Source organism: Quercus robur, chromosome 6, assembly GCF_932294415.1.
Source record: "Quercus robur chromosome 6, dhQueRobu3.1, whole genome shotgun sequence".
Lineage (NCBI taxonomy): Eukaryota > Viridiplantae > Streptophyta > Magnoliopsida > Fagales > Fagaceae > Quercus > Quercus robur.
In genome coordinates this window covers 1,225,201-1,240,320 of record NC_065539.1, presented here as the reverse complement: position 1 = coordinate 1,240,320, position 15,120 = coordinate 1,225,201, and the positions used below count along the sequence as shown (strand labels likewise).

Genomic DNA, 15,120 nt, shown 5'->3' with positions numbered 1-15,120 from the left:
ATGTAACATATATAAGTTTATAGTTCATACTATATGCTAAACTAGGACTTAGTCAACGTAATACTCCGGGTGCCAAAGGGAGCACCAGGGGGGACCCTATTTAATTCTAAAAACTCAGTTTCAACGACCATGTGAAAATTTGACAATATAAGAAAATTGAGAAAGATAACAAAAGAGTGTGCAGCCTGTTTTATAAGGAAGGTGCACATTTGTCAAAAGAGGTGTCCTTATTATGGCTTTAAACTTTAAAGTGAGTCTGTGGTCAGCCATGGGAACGTAGGGAGAGCAAGCAAGAAAATCAAAGTTTGATCCAAAAGCAATGAAATTGGTAGATGGACTTGGATTAAAATAAATAAATCTCGGATGGACTGGCATGACCCATGATGAAACATAATTGTGGAACAGTGGAAATAAACCTCCATTCTTTTTATTATTATTGGTTTTATTAATAAAATCCAATTTTTAAAGGACATTTTTTAATTAATGATTAAGCTTTACTTCAATTTTAAAATAAAGTTGATGAAATAAAGATATTAACTTCTCAAATGCTTAACTAGAAAATTATTAAGAGTCATGTTAACTAGTACCCTTAAAGCAATTAATAATAAAATCATATTAAGAAAGTTTTTAATACTACTTTCATGAGAAATATAAAAAGCTATTAGAAAAATTAATTGCTTTATCATTTTTTCATAAATTTTTTCTAAAAATAGTTTCTAAACCAATACTCTTAAAGCATTTGTTAATATTTCCCAATTATTAAAATTGTATACATTAACTATCTTTTTTGGTCAAAAGATAGAACGTAAATTTTGTATGATTTTTTGGAGAAATTTCCCAAACCAAAATGAGCTTTTGATATTAGTATTACTCAAGAATATGATGGTGCTGACTTTTAAGTTTTTACGTGAAGAATTAGGAGAAAAATACAGCATGCCTCACAGTACGTAATCCTAGGGTCCACGTTGCTATGAGAGACATGGTAACAACAATGATTTCTTATACGTCACATATAGTGCCTATCAACCATTAATGTAACTAGTTTATTACATAATTCTGTGTCTCTTTTTTTAAGTAAACAACTTTCCCTTATATTTCCTATCAAAAAAAAAAAACTTTCCCTTATATTTACTCAACAATCTGTATTTTTTTTAACAGCTTTACACCTCCCCTTTAAATTTTAATTTTTGAATTTAATTTCAGTGCGGGGTATACTCATTTATATAACATTAAATATAGGGTGTTAAAATTAAAAAAGTCCAACTGAGCATGCAGAACAAGGTGAAGTTGAGTCCAACATTGTGGGCTTTCCAATCTGGATTATTGAAATCTTTCTTTGTTAAAGACTAACATAATTTGCATTTCTAGACATTAAAATTTGACAAAATGACATATTCATTTACCCCAAAGGACAATACACAACAAAAAAAATGATCTCACATTTGTAGTATTTGGTATCTATATGATAGAATAACATGCATAAAGCATCTATGTATGAATTATATAAAGGCCAAGAAAACTCATATATCCCCCCCCCCCCCCCCCCCCCAAATAAAGCATGCTAGAAGTTTGTCATTTTCGATACTTCAGTGCTTCAAAGCGAGCGGAGAGTGCATCATAATCTGGCAATTTGGGGTGAACATGAAAATTTGAATCTTGTTTATCATGAAATGAAGGTGCTGGTGGTGGGGGCCGCTTGGGTGGCGGATTAATGCCACTAGGAGGAGGTTCTTCCATATCAATTTCTTCATCACAGTCTGATTCATCAAACTTTATATCTGAATGTCTAGAGGGTGCATTGTAGCTGTGTCTCCTATAAACCTTTCCACCATTCACATTGGTAGTTGGTGTCTCCTCACTGCTTGCAAAATGAGACGTTCCAAAACTTTGTGATGCATAAGTCCTCCCATGAGCTTCTTGTTGATGATCAGTGTTCTGTGAGTTAGCTGGGGAATGGTGATTTGAGATGAAGCCAGTAGAATTTCCATAAAGATTTCCAAATCCATGGTTGGTACTAGAATCATTCAACTTGTTATCAAGACTAGATGCTTGAGTGGCTTGATTAAAGTTTTTGTTGGCCAGATAGGCAGCAGCTTGTGCAGCAGCAATTGCTTTGTTGGCAGATTCTGCAGCTGCTGCTGCAGCTGAGACAGTGTCCTCAAAAAAGATATTGCCATTTGCTCCGCTGATTGTTGATCTGGGTAAATAACCGGAAGAGACTATTGAGCAACGGATACAAAACTACTTAAGTTACCTAGTATCTGTAATTAATCAAAGTCCGGTGAATAGATTGGATAACATACCTAGTAGTTGGCTTATTTGGCTCAGCAGATTGAGTTGGCTGAGGCTGCATGGGTAGGCTGGTAGCACTAACAAAAGTGCAAGGTCCTTCCTGATCAGTGAGAGAACCAAGATTCTTAGAAAAACAAACTTATCAAATTGTGTGTGTGAGTGTGCGCGCACGAGAGAGAGAGAGAGAGAGGAACCCACTATACGCTCTTCTGGAGGCTTGAGAAGCTCCATCTCGGATTCTGTTGTATCCCATTGAATCTGGAACTCCTTCGCTATTTCCTTCATGACTTTCAATTTTACTTCACCAGTAGGGGTTCTTACAGAGAGTTTGTCGATCAACTAAAAGAATTTTGGAGGGAAAACAATAGCATTACTAGCTTACAGAGAATTTGTCAATTAACCAGAAGAATTTGGATGAAAAAACAATAATGTCACCAAAGAACATAATAACATTTGGAGTTCATAAGAAAAGATAACTGGTTCACAGGTATGCAAGACAAAGAGGCAACAAATAGGCTTTATTGTTACATATGATATGATTAACGAAAGGAAGGTGGTAGTTACCATGCGGTTTACACCACAGTTAGGTCGCAGATCTGTAGCTGCTGATACAAAATCTTTCCCATATTTTTTCTCAAAAACTTTCCGAAGTGATAAAAGTTCTGGAATTTCTGAGCACCTTGGGGATGCAAATATTATGCTAGCAATACCTTCTTTCAGATCTGCTGGGCAATCCCTGGAATAATTCAACCCAGATCAGAATTATATGTATCAATAAACCATACAAAATAATAAAGATGTTTCATTTCTTTAACCTTTGCTTTGCAATGATTGCAAGTCTGGCCACAACTAATTCACAGAAGAGTTCAATGAACTCATTTGCAGCCAAAACATTCTGTTCCCTGATAACATGTTCAACCTACAAAATGAACAAAACAAATTACTTGGTTATGAAAATTCATAATCACATATTGTGTGGAAAATATAACTACACCTGACAGTCAAATTAATTTATATCATTATCAACATTCCATCCCCTGCTGCCAACCCTTGATTGTAAGTTCCATATTTGATCACAGAAATAAGTTTAATGCCATTGGAAGGAGGGTTCCGAGCATTCAATAACATAAAATTTTAGACACAAAACCATCCAAATAGGAGTTCATTCTATTGTGTCCTTATCTACATTATCACATTGAGGGCTACTCCATCTCCTTCTAACCACCTTTGTGATAATCTGATTTCTGTTCAATATGCTGATCATAAAATTGCATCAAAATGACTGCAAACCTATTTAAATTCTCACATATTTCTGTTTGGACTTCCCAAGGAAAAGGAATTCATCCATTTTGCTTACTTCTATCTTACAATCATATCATTATCTAATCTAAGGACATGATCACTTTGACCACATCCAAGTAAAAAAAAAAATTCATGTCAACTTAGTTCAGTTAAGCGCAGCCAGCAAAGGTTCATGTCAACTTAGTTCAGTTAAGCGCAGCCAGCAAAGGCAGTGGGTTCATTTCATATCCAATGTAAAACAACATAAAGTCACCAACTAGTAATTCAAACCTAACACCCAAATAATGTAGAACACTGACTCCCAAGCAACCCAAAATAAGACCATAAAAAGAAATCCAACTGCTTCCATTCCCTTTATGTATGTTATTTGTCGAACTATGTGCAGTTAAGTTCAGCCAGCAAAGGCAATGGGCTTATTTCACATCCAACGTAAAACACCACAAAGTCACCAACTAGTAATTCAAACCTAACAACCAAACAATGTAGAACACTGACCAAACAACCCAAAATAGGACCATAGAAGAAATCCAACTGCTTCCATTCTTTTTATGTATGTTGTTATTCTTCTCAATAACACAATGTCAATACCACAATAAATGACAAAACAGATTCTACACCCAAAACCTTTCTGTATGATAAACTACCGTTTCTCCCAAAGCTTAAGCTGATAGGAAATGGTGAATTTAATCACAAACCATGATTCTAACAAATCCCAACTCCAATGAGAAAACCCCAAAACACAGTTGTCCACAAATGTTAATCTACAACCCTCAAAATAGAAATTTAGACGGAAAATTACCCGGATGCGAGCAGTGGCATCTTGACCTGACTGTAGAAGCAAGGCAATGTCTCGCCTCATCTGCTTCACCACCACCTCTCTCTTGTTCCTCAGCAGCTTTATCCTCGCCACTGCCATCTTGGCCGCTGTCTTGCTGTTATATATACCCCACATTCACAGAAAAAGAAATATAATCAGTAATTTTACCACTTACTAGTCCTAGCTCTGTTTGGTAACCACGATTTTTTTTTTTTTTTTTTTTGGGCATCATTTAGGCCTTGCAGAACAAGAAACCACAACACCCAGAATCTTAAAAGCTTCATTCACTTTCCAATTTATTTCAAAGAAATTGAAATACAAACACAATAATCAGATAGCTAAGGCATTAGTATTTTTACTAATTAGATCCTGTTCCGTTTGGTTTCCAAGAAAAAAAAAATTTGGTTGTTTTTGCATCATTTAGGCCTCCCATAACAAGAAACAAGAAGACCCAGAATCTAAAAAACTTCAACCATCTGCCAATTTATTCAAAAGAAATACTAATCAATAATCAAATAGACAGCTAAAGAACTAGTTTTTACTACTTATTAGCCCCCTTTGCTGTTTGGTAACCAAGAAAAATCAAATCTTTTGGTTGTTATTTCATCATTCAGGCCATGAAGAACAAGACCCAGAATTTTAAAAAGCTTCCATTTTGGTACACATTATCCTAGGCCACCAAAAATGTTCAAAGGGTGTGTGAATGTGACTAGGTTTTCTTGGAAAAAGAGAAAGAAGCAATAGAGAGGGAAAATAGAAAGAGAGAGACTGAGAGAGGAAACAATGTACCATTTGGAGGAGTTGAAGCCACGGCGGAAGAGAGAGAGGCCGATCCTCATGATGGTCTTGGCGTGGCTAGTGGCTACACTCGCCGCAGTCATTGGCTGAGTCGTGAGTTGTGAGTGTTAGTGTTGCAGTGTTTTTAGTGTAAGCGAAGAAGCTGTGAGAGAGAAAGAGAGAGAGAGAAAGTAACGGTCTCCTGAGATGGAAAGTGATACTTTTATTGGATCCTTGATCCTTTCCTTACCTTTTGGTGCTTTCATTGATGGAGGGTCCAAGTGGGGCCCACTCAATGCACCGACCCGCTTTTGATTTTCTTGTAGCTGGTTCATGTCGACGCTGTGCGTGAGGGAAAATATAGCCGTTAAGAAATCTGACACGTGGAAAATGTTGGAGATTTGGATGAAGATGGAGTGGTAGCATCCAATGTGTGCTACAAGCCTACAACTTGTGATACTTTGGTTTATTTATTTGTTTTTTGTAAATAACTTAGCTACACCGCTTGCCTACACAGCTTTTTAAGTGTTGCAATTTACCAAAAAAATTAAATAAATAAAAAAGGCTTTCTAGGTGTTGCAATTAAATTCACAGTTGTTTTAGGACCCCCCGAATTTGTTAAAATGCATTATTGTGATTAAAAAATCATTGCTTTTACATAGATTTAATACTCTCCTTTTTGTATCCAAGAAAAAAAAAATACTCTCCTTTTTTTTTCATTATTTTTTATTGCAAATATTAGGAATGTGGCAAAAGTTGCAGAATTGTGTCTACTAAATTCCTCCTAAATTCATCAATATATAAGGAAAAATATATAGTAATTAGAAGATTTGACACAAGGAAAAAAAAAGTTTGGAGGATTGATGATGGAATGATAGTCCCTCTATTCTTATATAATTTTGCATCAAGAGATACGCAAAAAAAAAAAAAAAAAAAAAAAAAAAAAAAAAAAAAAAAAAATTATTATTATTATTATTATTACTATTATTATTATTACATGAGGTTTATAAATTGATGGGTAACTATTCACAAAAAAAATAATTCAAACATTCATTTATTAGGTTATTGAAGTCCACTAATCATATTCATTATAACATCAGTTTGTGAACATTTTGATTTTATAGTAAATTTCGTAGCAGTTTTAACATTTTCAATAAATCTAATAATATAAATAAATAAAGGATCTTATTAACGACCGCCCTTAAGTATCAAATGCCTTAATAGCTATCAAAATAAAAGTTAATATTACGCACTAATAGTTTTCAAATGCTCGTTAATCGGACAATTTTAAGAATGTTTTGATATCATTTTTATGGGAAATATAAAAAACTGTATTAAAAAACAATTAATTTTTATTTCTCCATAAAAAGTTTCTAAAAATATTCATAAACCAATGCTAGCCCCTTAAGTTATCCGTTAACATTTTTCATAAATAAATAAAATAAAAAATAATCTCAACCAACTATTTGAAATGAAATGTTGCTATAAATATATAATAAAATAGTGTAAGCAATGAATTTGTGAGTTTATCTAATCACAATTTGTCATTTTAGAAAGTCATGGGAAAAGATGTAATCAAATTTGTTGAAAAGTTTGTCTCTATTGCTCACCAGTTATATAGAGCAACGTATCAATTCTATCTTGAATGGAAGGTTATGAGCTGTGAGCTGCTCTCCAGATTCACATACATAGAGAATCAAAAATATGAACAATGATTTAATGTTGACTTTTAATTTTTCTATTCACAAAGAAATGATACACTGTTGCACTAAACGACAATTTTTTAGACTAGAAAGAAGAAAGTCAAGGTATGAATATGTAAGAGTGATCGATTATAGACATCAACCTTGAAGCATAGTGACTTACTAGGCCAAGTCCCAAGTCCTATTTAAATTCCTCAGGAGCAATACAGAAAACTAAGACCACTAATCTATATTTATATAATTAATAATATTTATTATTGCTACATTCTTATTAATGCACATCAATGTAACAATTCAGTCTAATTCGGTTCATTTTGGTTCTCTTCAGTCCATTTCGACTCACTTTGGTCTATTTGGTCCACTATCGTCCATTCGGTCCATTTCAATTCACTTTGGTTTATTTGGTCATATTCGGTCAATTTCGGTTCACTTTGGTCCATTTCGGTACACTTCTATCCATTCGATCCATTTAGGTCCACTTCAGTCCATTAGGTCCACTTTGGTAAACTTCAGTCCATTTCGGCCTATTTAGTTCACTTTGGTCCATTTCGGTCCTTTCGGTCTGTTTCAATTCATTTCAGTCCACTTCAGTGATGCTTTGGTAGAAGAAGTTTATGTAAAAAGAAGAGTTACTTCATTGACAATTATATCATATTTTCACCATAATGTTGATATGTTCTTGATGAAATTACATTTGCCTTATATTATTAAAGTTTTGTATTTTTTTTAATATAAGTGATGAATTAGGTTTAGGAGTTCTAATAATAGTTAATACAATATATTAGGTTTAGGAGCTAGAATAAGCATCAACAACTCTATCAACATGTATACTATTTGTATTTGTAATTCCTCTATACTGTTTCAATTTTACTAGATCTCCTCGAAGGGACTATTTGTAATTCCTAGATTTATTACACTGTAAGTCATTTTTACCTTTTCTTTTAATTTAAAAAAAATAAAAAATAAAAAAAGAAGAAGAAGAAGAAGAAGAAGAAGAAGAAGAGAGAGAGAGAAAGAGAAAGAAAGCAAGAGAAGAAAGAGGGCAATGTTGGAGACAGAATTGTACTGGTTGCCGCCTTGCGGGCACCATTAATCTAACTATCACACCAGCACTTACTCATGAGTACCTAGAAAAATTATTATGCTGGAAAAAGGAGGAGGAATATATGCAGTTTCTATTCAAAATGTCACATAATTAAGAGACAAAAAGGAAGGTTTGGGAGTTTGTACATACTTTTCCAAAACCTGCCGAATCAATTTTATATTCACAATGAGAAATTGGTGAAATCACCATCCAGGTTGTTCTATTGTATAGCTCTTTTGTTAATATATGGTACAAAGTAGATAGAGTGATTTTATTTTTATTTTAATACATGCATAGAACTTTAGTGCTACACATGTAACACATTAATTGACAGATTTGAGAGTCCATTGAAATTAAGATTTATAACAAAGATGGCTAAAGAAAAGGAAATAAAAGAAGAGTTGAGAATAGCAACGCTAATCAGCAATTGCAAATTGTATCTATACATTTTGATTCAGGTACATAAATATACATTAGAAAATATGTAATTTGGCAATCCGAATTTGTTAAAATGAATTATTGTGATTAAAAAATTATCGCTTTTACATGGATTTAATACTCTCCTTCTTGTATTAAAAAAAATACTCTCCTTTTTTATCATTATTTTTTATCGCAAATATTAGAAATGTGGCAAAACTTGCAGCAAAGAAATTATGTCTACTAACTTCATCCTAAATTCATCCATATATGAGGAAAAAATATAGTCATTAAGAGATTTGACCCAAGGAAAAAAAAGTTGGAGGATCACGATGGAATGATAGTCCCTCTATTCGTATATAATTTTGTATCAAGTGATACGCAAAAAACATTTATTACATGAGGTTTATAAATTGATGGGTTACGAATCACAAAAAACATAATTCAAACATTCGTTTATTAGGTTATTCAAGTTCACTAATCATATTCATTATAACATCAATTTTTGAACATTTTGATTTTATAGTAAATTTCGTAGCAGTTTTAACATTTTCAATAAGTCTAATAACATAAATAAATAAAGGGTCTGATTTACAAATGTCCTTAAGTATCAAACGCCTTAATAGCCTATCAAAATAAAAGTTAATATTACGTATTAATAGCTATCAAATGCTAGTTAATTGAACAATTTTAAAAAAGTTTTAATATCATTTTTATGGGAAATATAAAAAACTATATAAAAAACAATTACTTTTTATTTCTCTATAAAAATTTTCTAAAATATTCATAAACCAATGCTAGCCCTCTAGGGTATTCGTTAACATTTTTCATAAATAAATAATATAAAAAATAATCTCAACCAACTATTTAAAATGAAATGTTGCTATTAATATATAATAAAATAGTGTAAGAAATGAATCTGTGAGTTCAACTAATCACAATTTGTCATTTTAGAAAGTCATGGGAAAAGATGTAACCAAATTTGTTGAAAAGTTTTTGTCTCTATCTTGAATGGAAGGTTATGAGCCATGAGCTGCTCTCCAGATTCACATAGAGAATCAAAAATATGAATAATGATTTAATGTTGACTTTTAATTTCTATTCACAAAGAAATGATACAAATTTTAAACACTTGAAAATATATGGTGTAAGAACACAATTCGTAACGACCCACAACAGTGTTGGGTTCGCACGTAAAAAGGCCCAAACAATATCATTTGTAGAGCGTGGGTTTGAAAGGCTAGGCCTTAGTCACCAAGCAGTGAGTCTTTTAGTGATGTTCATACATGGCTAAGTTATTTTCGCCCTACGATTCTTTCTCCAGGAGGCGGGCTGGGGGGCCCTGGTTTTTGGCCATTTTTCCCAGCCCCTCATATGAATTACTTTCTTTTCCTTTTATACTAGCCGGTGTTTTTTTATCCTTCGTCCACGTGTAGGATCGACATTCCAAGACTGATACTTGTCCCATCAGCCCATACCCGGAGTGGTTGGGGGTGGTTCAAAAAGCTGGAGAGTATGGCTCTGTCATGTGCAGAGTATTGAATGGCAGTAAGGGCAGCTTTCCCCGGTCGTTTACACTTTCCAGCATACCCTTTTCTATTGGCACAGATATTTTAGATTTTTTCCCAAATTGTTTCTATACCATTTTTACCCTTTCTTCCGAGGAGACTTTGGACTGGCCGAGGACTGAATCGTCCTCGGCTGTATCCCAATGTTATTTTGTACTTGCATTACAGTGTCTGGGCCATAACCTTCCTCGGCTTGGGCCTTTGGGCCCCAACGAATAAATGGAGCTGGCCTAAAATATTGTTGGGCCCCACAATAGCCCCTCAAAACCCTGTTGTCCGACCTCTTGGTTGGAGAGGAGGGTTTTGGTAATGCCGAGCCTTTATTATGGCTCATTTAATTCAGCCTTTCATTAATGCTGACGGTTCTCCATCTGCCCAGGAAATGTACTGGTCTACGAGACATTCTTTTGAATTTATTCACAACGCGTTCCTGCCGTTTGGTTATCCAAAACGCGCCTTTAATGACTTACATTTACGAGACCATTTAACTTCGATGGTTTGTTGACGATGCGGGGAAGTGGAACGGGTACATTCTCGTTTACCAATTTTCTTGGAAATTTGGACGGATTAAATACCTTCCGTTCCACCCTTCGTATAAAAAGGGAGGCAAGAGGATATTTCTCTCGTACAGAGACCCTTTCAATCCCTGTGAAGTCTGAAACTTTTAGCTTCCTCCAGAGTTTACTTTATTCACTAGTTGTATCCTAGCTCGTGATACACTCGAGATAAGAGCAAATAATGAAAGAACCATACCCCACCCAGAAACTCCACATTCTTACAAAGCTTAAAATGGCTCGATCAGGGCAAGGATGGCGGAGACTCAAAATCCTTTTTACCCTCCTCTCAGCCAAAATCCGAAGCAGGGGCTCGTCACGTCAAACATTCGGCGTGACTGAGCTGGGGTCACTCATTATCAGTACCAGCCGCTCTCTCATGAGCATAACTAACATGGCACCAGCGTGTTAGGAGTCAGGACTGAGGCAGGGACTAAGTGCCCCTGCTTCTTCCTCTCTTCGTTCACTGGTGTCTCCTTTTGCCTCTCTTTCTTTTTCTTTCCACCACCAGATCCATCCTGGTACTTTTCCTTCTCCCTCTTTTGCTCATCTTTCTTTCCTTTCATCTCCTCCCTCTTCTTCTTCTCCTTCTTTTCATTCATCTCCTCCATCTTCTTCTGGAGAAGGTCCTTCTTTCAATATGGGCGCTACTGGGGCAGAGTTTGGAAGGACTTTGGAGACGAGTTTAAAAAGGCATCTGACTGTTTATTTGTCTGCATTGTTGTTGTTTTTTTTTTTTTATTGTTTTGGTAATCCACCTTTTGTATAGGCTTGTTTAAGCCCCTCTTTGTACGTTGTAATACATCTTTATATTAATAAAAATTGTTACTACTTTACTTCGCATGTTCTATCTCTATATTTCCGAAATGATAACGCGATGAATAGACGTACAATCTTGTGAATTCTTTTTATTTTTAAACTTTGACCGACGTCTAGGACCAAAGTCCTAGTTAATAAAAAGATCTTGCTCTGTGTTTATAGAAACAATCCGACTTAATAATACTGAATCGAACAGGTGATACTTAGAGCTGAAACTCCTATTAGGCAGAAAAAGAAAGAACATTATGATGAGCTTACTGAGTCGGCCTGGCACAATACCGCCGACCTTAGAGTACAATACTTGGGGCCGTAATCCCTTATCAAAGAGAAAGGCACTATTATGAACTTGCAAGTGCTGTTCGGCACAATAATATAGCATTGAATTAATGACACCTAGGGTCAAAATATTTGCTAAGGAAAAAATATTATTGTAACTTTAATAGAGTTGTTTGGCACAACAACGCCAACCTGCAAAAACAACACTTACCCCAAAAATAGCTGAGACGACAATTGAATGCTCGATACGGTGTAGGATGTAACCATCCGAAGACATATCACCCGCAAAATGAACAGCCCCTCTAGGTTGCTGAATAGTGGGGCGTTTCACCATCTTCTTAACACTTTTAATAGCTTTAACCTTTTATAGTATTTGAGCCGAGGACTGAGTAACTTAGAATTTTTATTGAGTAGCCGACCTTACGAAACTCAGTTTTCTCATCCAAGTAGTTGGTTTCCCCATAGGTTTGAGTCCGAGGACCATACAATACCTTGGTTCTGTCCAAAACTCAGTTTTCTCATCTAAGTAGTTGGTTTCCCCATAGGTTTGAGTCTGAGGACCATACAATACCTTGGTTCTGTCCAAAACTCAGTTTTCTCATCCAAGTAGTTGGTTTCCCCACAGGTTTGAGTCCGAGGACCTTACAATACCTTGGTTCTGTCCAAAACTTAATTTTCTTATCCAAGTAGTTGGTTTCCCCATAGGTTTGAGTCCGAGGACCATACAATACCTTGATTCTGTCCAAAACTCAGTTTTCTCATCTAAGTAGTTGGTTTCCCCATAGGTTTGAGTCCGAGGACCATACAATACCTTGGTTCTGTCCAAAACTCAGTTTTCTCATCCAAGTAGTTGGTTTCCCCATAGGTTTGAGTCCGAGGACCATACAATACCTTGGTTCTGTCCAAAACTCAGTTTTCTTTTTGCGTGGGACCTTGGCTTTAGGGGAGTTAGCTCCCCAGCCAAGCCCCTAGAACTATCCATGCGATTGACGCTACCAAGCGTAGCCCCTAGTTAAGGAGCATAGCCCCTAGCGGAACTTTACACTAAAACTCTATAACCAGTTGTTAGAAATGACAAAGGAACTCTCTCGACCTACTGCCTATGCCAACACACAAGCCTTCCCCACAGACGGCGCCAATTGTAAGGACACAATTCGTAACGACCCACAACAGTGTTGGGTTCGCACGTAAAAAGGCCCAAACAATATCATTTGTAGAGCGTGGGTTTGAAAGGCTAGGCCTTAGTCACCAGGCGGTGAGTCTTTTAGTGATGTTCATACATGGCTAAGTTATTTTCGCCCTAGGATTCTTTCTCCAGGAGGCGGGCTGGGGGGCCCTGGTTTTTGGCCATTTTTCCCAGCCCCTCATATGAATTACTTTCTTTTCCTTTTATACTAGCCGGTGTTTTTTTATCCTTCGTCCAAGTGTAGGATCGACATTCCAAGACTGATACTTGTCCCATCAGCCCATACCCGGAGTGGTTGGGGGTGGTTGAAAAAGCTGGAGAGTATGGCTCTGTCATGTGCAGAGTATTGAATGGCAGTAAGGGCAGCTTTCCCCGGTTGTTTACACTTTCCAGCATACCCTTTTCTATTGGCACAGATATTTTAGATTTTTTCCCAAGTTGTTTCTATACCATTTTTACCCTTTCTTCTGAGGAGACTTTGGACTGGCCGAGGACTGAATCGTCCTCGGCTGTATCCCAATGTTATTTTGTACTTGCATTACAGTGTCTGGGCCATAACCTTCTTCGGCTTGGGCCTTTGGGCCCCAACGAATAAATGGAGCTGGCCCAAAATATTGTTGGGCCCCACATATGGTTATGGTCATAGTAGCTAATATACCCTCGAAAGCACATTTTCCTTATTTTAATGCAACTCATAGGATCAAACTCCAAACTAATTCATTTAAATAAAAATGCACAGCTACGGCGTTAGGACCGGAAAGGCTCCTCAGTCTTCACCTACACTAGTGCACTAGACGACAATTTTTTAGACCAGAAAGAAGAAAGTCTAAGGTAAAAATATGTAAGAGTGATCGATTATAGACATCAACCTTGAAGCATAGGGACTTACTAGGCAAAGTTCCAAGTCCTATCTAAATTCCTCAAGGAGCAATACAGAAAACTAAGACCACTAATCTATATTTATATAATTAATAATATTTATTATTACTACACTCCTATTAAGTCACATCAACATAATAATTCAGTCTAATTCGGTCAATTTCGGTTCACTTCAATCCATTTCGATTCACTTCAGTTTATTCGGTCTACTATGGTCCATTCAGTCAATTTCAATTCACTTCGGTCTATTTGGTCATATTCAGTCAACTTCAATCAATTTCGGTTCATTTCGGTCCATTTCGGTACACTTCTATCCATTATATCCATTTAGGTCCACTTCAGTCCATTAGATCTACTTTGGTCAACTTCAGTCCATTTCGATCTATTTGGCACAATTCTGTCCATGTCGGTCCTTTCAGTCTATTTCAGTTCATTTTGGTCTACTTAAGTCCATTTTGGCCTATTTCGGTTTGTTTATTCTACTTCAGTGATGCTTTGGGAGAAGAAGTTTATGTAAAAAGAGGAGTTACTTCATTGACAATTATGTCATATTTTTAACATAATGTTGATATGTTCTTGATGAAATTATTTTTGTCTTATATTATTAAAATCTTGTATTTTTTTTTTAATTTAAGTGATGAATTAGGTTTAGGAGTTCTAATATTAGTTAATATGATATATTAGGTTTAGGAGCTAGAATAAGCATCAACAACTCTATCAACTCTATGTATACTATTTGTATTTGTAATTCCTCTGTACCATTTCAACTTTACCGGATCTCCTCGAAGGGACTATCATTTTTACTTTTTCTTTTAATTTTTTTAAAAAAAAGGGAGAGAGAGAAAGAAAGCAAGAAAAGAAAGAGGGCAATGTTGGAGATAGAATTGTACTGGTTGCGGCCTTGCGGGCCCCATTAATCTAGCTATCACACAAGCACTTACTCATGACTCATGAGTACCTAGAAAAATGATTATGCTGGAAAAAGAAGAAGGAATATATGCAGTTTCTATTCAAAATGTCACATAATAGAGAGACAAAAGGAAAAGGGTGTGGGAGTTTGTACATACTTTTCCAAAACCTGCCGAATCAATTTTATATTCACAATGAGAAATTGGTGAAATCACAGTCCAGGCTATTCTATTGTATACCTCTTTTGTTAATATATGGTAAAAAGTAGATAGAGTGATTGTATTTTTATTTTAATACATGCATAGAACTTTAGTGATACACATGTAACACATTAATTGACAGATTTGAGAGTCCATTGAAATTGAGATTTAAAACAAAGATGGCTAAAGAAAAGGAAATAAAAGAAGAGCTGAGCATAACAACGCAAATCAGCAATTGCAAAATGTATCTATACATTTTGATTCAAATACATAAATATACATTAGAAAATATGTAATTTGGCAATCCATGAGACTCGAGACAAAAATTGGAGATCAC

At 35.5% G+C, this 15,120-nt stretch overlaps 1 protein-coding gene across 1 annotated transcript; it reads right to left on the bottom strand.

Moving 5' to 3' along the window:
* Nucleotides 1-1,377: 1,377 nt before the first annotated feature.
* On the bottom strand, nt 1,378-5,415 carry LOC126690477 (uncharacterized). Its single transcript, XM_050385645.1, has 7 exons — nt 5,201-5,415; nt 4,394-4,526; nt 3,108-3,211; nt 2,857-3,028; nt 2,491-2,631; nt 2,304-2,392; nt 1,378-2,197 (listed from the first exon to the last, which is right to left on the bottom strand). Exons 1-7 carry the CDS (start codon nt 5,290-5,292, stop codon nt 1,573-1,575), a joined length of 1,356 nt encoding a protein of 451 aa, XP_050241602.1. The 5' UTR covers nt 5,293-5,415; the 3' UTR covers nt 1,378-1,572.
* Between the last annotated feature and the right edge of the window lie 9,705 nt (nt 5,416-15,120).

Coding starts and splice junctions, on each gene's coding strand:
- LOC126690477 (XM_050385645.1), bottom strand. CDS start 5,292: ATGACTGCGGCGAGTGTAGCCACTAGCCACGCCAAGACCATCATGAGG. Junction 4,527..5,200: donor GGCTTCAACTCCTCCAAATG/GTACATTGTTTC, acceptor TATATATAACAG/CAAGACAGCGGCCAAGATGG. Junction 2,632..2,856: donor ACTGTGGTGTAAACCGCATG/GTAACTACCACC, acceptor AAATTCTTTTAG/TTGATCGACAAACTCTCTGT.